Source organism: Andrographis paniculata, unplaced genomic scaffold (genome assembly GCF_009805555.1).
Source record: "Andrographis paniculata isolate CXL003 unplaced genomic scaffold, ASM980555v1 Contig57END, whole genome shotgun sequence".
Taxonomy (NCBI): domain Eukaryota; kingdom Viridiplantae; phylum Streptophyta; class Magnoliopsida; order Lamiales; family Acanthaceae; genus Andrographis; species Andrographis paniculata.
Window position 1 is genome coordinate 4,876,891 of NW_026137592.1, and position 4,334 is coordinate 4,881,224.

The 4,334-nt window shown below is 43.1% G+C and overlaps 1 protein-coding gene across 2 annotated transcripts; it reads right to left on the minus strand.

Annotated features, from left to right (window-relative positions):
* Nucleotides 1-562: 562 nt before the first annotated feature.
* On the minus strand, nucleotides 563-3,741 carry LOC127257348 (uncharacterized). Of its 2 annotated transcripts, none has more exons than XR_007839960.1 (4): nucleotides 2,473-3,741; nucleotides 1,283-2,392; nucleotides 895-1,200; nucleotides 563-811 (listed from the first exon to the last, which is right to left on the minus strand). XR_007839960.1 is itself a non-coding variant. In XM_051283731.1 (4 exons), exons 1-4 carry the CDS (start codon nucleotides 1,448-1,450, stop codon nucleotides 796-798), a joined length of 405 nt encoding a protein of 134 aa, XP_051139688.1. In that variant the 5' UTR covers nucleotides 1,451-3,741; the 3' UTR covers nucleotides 563-795. The 2 variants fall into 2 exon arrangements, 1 of the variants encoding a protein (XP_051139688.1); XM_051283731.1 differs by having other exon boundaries at nucleotides 895-969; nucleotides 1,055-1,200; nucleotides 1,283-3,741.
* Between the last annotated feature and the right edge of the window lie 593 nt (nucleotides 3,742-4,334).

Genomic DNA, 4,334 nt, shown 5'->3' on the forward strand with positions numbered 1-4,334 from the left:
TTTCTTGCTTATAATGTTCTAATTTTGGACGTCATTGAAGTCTTGTTGTAAATCCCGTAAGGTCAAGTATCAGCGGTTCAAGTTCTGTGTAAATTTGTTTGTATGATTACATTCACATATTATGTCGCTTGCGTGTTTATATGTATAATTTTTCGCTTACTAACTAACGTCATTCGCTCATCCCATCCATGAAATTCTAGCCATTAAGGAACACACAGATCACACACAACATTATCTGGTCACTCCCTACCGCTCACTTAGTATATGTATAAATACCGCTCACCTTTCATCCTTCCGCTTCCGCTTACTTTCCGCGCTCACTACCTCTATCACTCGCCATCCCCGCTCTTGCTCATCTAACTGCTCACTTTTACTTGTTTTCTTTAATTCTGTTGTAATGTAATTCGATTCTTTGGCTCGCTCGTAAGTGAGCCCCTTACCGTTTTTCCGCTGCGCATCTCCAGTTTAGCTTTTGATTAAATTTTGCGACGTAAAATCCCTGTTTTGACCTGGAAACTCACTAGTTCAAAAGTATAAATAATTGTGATAAGCGATTCAGGGTATACAACTTTATTTCTTAATTTATATATAACCATACACAATATTGCACACTTCACTTTATTTTCACTACAAATTCCTTGTACTTAAATCAACAAATCACTATCTATCAGGGGTGCTTAGGAGCTTCTTTAGGTATCATTTGCAATTCGGTTGCTCCTGGCGGTCTTTGCCTCTCAACCGATGCTTCCGCACCTTGGTCGTTCACTAGTTGGTTGACCGTCCCCGACCCTTCTTCTAAAACTTCGACAATCTGGAAATTCGGTGTATAAGTGCAACTTGGAGAAGATTTCAATAATTATTAAGAACAAAATGTTACTTAGGATGGGATCTGACCTCCAATTTCGGCAGGCACTAAGGGTTCCGGCCTTGAAACATCGGCAGGTAAGGCTTGCCTTTTGACCAGCGCCTCTACGTTATAGTCGGTCATCGGCAAATCCATTGGTGGGTTATTATCACGTTGAAATGCCATTTATGGTTAAAATATAAGGAATACCTCAGGTGTAGGAGTTCGTGTGGCTGGATGGCTTGAAGTTGGTAGAGGAATTGAGGCAGGAGTTGGTTCTTTTGGTGCAGGAATGGCCAAGCTAGGAGTTGGGCCCGTCGGCGCGATGGTTGGATTCGCAGTTGGACTGGCGGCAGCTGACGCAAAGACAAGGTGAGATCAAGATAAATATTTAAGATCAAGGGTTTACTGGAGTAAAGGTTACTTGCTAGGGCTCACCGTGCAACAGGCGTTTGGAATTCGAGGAAAAGGGTCATGTGTAATGGTAGAGAGGCCATGTAGTCTTCCCTTGCTTTGCGGTGCTCTTCCGAACTTGCCGGTTGGGCCGTTGCAAGAGTCTTGGCCTTTTTCCGGGAAGACCTGGCCCCACCGGCTTGCGTCCCTCATTGTCGTTTCGGTCGTGGGGGTCCCAAGGCAACTTGCCCTGTTAAGGGTTGCGGCAGTAGAATCAACTGGGACCCCAATTGGGCGGTCGGAGGAAAAAAAAGATCTTTATACAATCATCAATGGGTCTTCCGACCACGGGTCAAGCGATTTCCGACCAACATTTTCGAAAGGCTTGGATTGTATTGGGACATTCACGGAAGGGAGTAAAGATGTGGTTAATAAGGTAGTTGGTGAGTTGGTCGGTGTATGGCTTGATAACGTATTCGTCCACGACGTTTTGGGCAAGAGTTCGGATGAGGTGATAAGTGAAGGTTAAATCTGGATGCCTTGGCAGCAGCCGAGTTGACGTGCCAAGTAATGCGAATAGTAGGGGAATGCAACATATGTTTTTTTCATTTTTTCGATCTTTCTCCCAGTAAAAAGAGATCGAGGCTTTAAAGCCGCCTCCCAGCAATATTTGAAGGTTGGATATGGCGATTCGGAGGGAGGCGGATGTGGAAAAGGAATTGAAGGGGAGACGTAGAAAGGTGGTGTGGCGAAAGCAGTAAGATGGAAATAGGGATAGTAGTTTGAGTCGGTAAGGTCGGTTTTTCCAGAATAGCTTTGAGGGTGGTCTCAGGATCTTTTTGGTGTTTTCAGTCGGAGCAAAGGAAGAGAAGATATTGGCCGAATGATATATCAGAATTGAGAAGAAGGCATTGTCACCCGAAAAAGAGAGGATGGAAGTATAGACGGAACCAGAGTTCCAAAAACCAAACGGGACCGGAAAAAACAGTGTCAAGTTTGGTGGAATTGGAAATTTTCGGGCAAGTTTTGGAAAGGCCCTAAAAAAGGCTGGAAATGAGCAATGTACTGACTGAGAAAAATCGGCCCTGAGTCAGGTGGATGACGATGTTAGTATAGGTATATGTGATAGATTTGGAAGATGGGCAGATTACATATCTGTCATGGCCAGAATATATAAGCATATAAGAAAGTTGTATAGTAAGAACAAAATGTTGAATTCGGAGAGGGCCACGTACCTGCAGAGCCAGTATAGCAGAACAACAACGTGCTTCTCGTCGGTCACTGAGGTGTCTTTCGCCCCACAATGCATTTTCATATAAGGCCCCCAGGCCACGACTTTGTTGTGCGAGGATGTCGTTATCGTCCACCCTGGATGGTCGGTTGCTGGTTCCTGGCCGGTAAGGGTTTCAACTAGTGGGTCCTCCCCTACAATCGAGAGGTGAGCGATCATGGAGACATCCATCAAGGTCGGGCCAATTGGCCCTGAGGATAGCAGGAAAACACTAACCTCCAGGTCCCAGAAGGTAGTCATGGCTAGGATGATTGTGTCTTGAATGTTGAAGCTTTGGCCGGACAACAAAATAGCTTTGTTAAGCCCTTGTTGTTTACATTGTTTCCCTAAACTCTTCTCCATCCTTTCGTGTCAAGTGCGAAATTCATCCCTGAGATCCAGAAGATTGGTTTTGATTCCGTCCCAGAGACATGATGCGTTGAAGGCTCCATCGTGAATGGCGAGACAATGGTTGTGCTGCAGAAAATTTAGCGTTGAGGCTCCTTCGGCGACGGTGGAAACGAAGGAACGCACCACTGGAGTGGTGGTGGAAGATGAGCTCATAGCAAGCTGAAGAGCAGATCCATCAAACGGAATCAGGGTTGTGGTCTTCATGGCAATATGAGTACCTAACGCACAAAAAGCTGAAGTGAAGTGGGGAGAAAGGTGCGTTGGATGTTCCACGGGAATTTTGGATGAGGTAGGAGGAAGAATGCTAGTGATAAAAGATTTTAACCTTGCCCTCCCCTTTTCGACCATCGTAATGATAATTTTGCAGACCTGAGACAGAGGGAAGAATATGTCATATCAACAGTCACTGCCCTTGAGATGTGACTCTTGACATTCTCTGGGGGGCGGCAAGTTGTTGAGTTACGAAAAGTGGAGTTTAGGGTTTCGCCCCATGGGCTTACGAGGACAAGTTGGGCCCGTAGGGTCAAATTGGGTATTCGGAGATCTGGCAATACAATTCGGCAAGACTGGAAAACGGGTGCGATGGGCCAATGGATCCTTCGTTTTCAGGCCAATTGATTGCGAAGTCAAGAAGCACTACTTGGATGGTTGAGGTTTTCGAAGACTGAATGGGCGTATCTTATAAAGTAACCGATTCGTCCAAAGACTGAAGGGACATGCCCTGTGAAGTAACCGATTCGGGTGGTTGCATGTTCAGGGGTAACGGTCAGGCGGTTGCCGCACGATCAGGTAACCGAATCAAACTGCCCGAAACCGAGGCGGACGAATTGATATAAGCAAAGCGCAAGGGCAAAGAGGGACAATACTCGATAACACAAGAAAATTCTAAACAACTTTATATTTTAGTTTTCTTTTTAACTCTAATTTTCGTTTCTTGTTTATATTTTGGGTTTTTGTATTAGCAACTCTTACGCGTAAGGATTCATATATGATCTCAAGCACACCTCATCAAGTTCGAAATCTACTTTCGAATTTTACTTTATTTTGTTAGATTTCTCAAGACAACAAAATTATATATGCATAATATTGAAACTCAAACCAAATTTTTTTTCGAAACAATATAAAAAAAAAAACAAACCTTTATACAAAAGCACACATGCAAAATAAAAAAATATCTCACTAATTCATTGTTGCATTCTGCGGCAATATTTAATAGAAACGAAATACACGGTTAATAAAATCATCCTTTGTTATTTCTGTAACTTTAACTAAATAATTAAATCTTTTAAAGGTGAGAAGGATTTTACCTATTCATTAAATTTTTCCCTTAAAATTGTTTCAATTTAAAAATTTTATTATTTAAATTTCAACTCAATATTCAAACCTGCAAACAAATACACCCTTAAAAAGAACCTC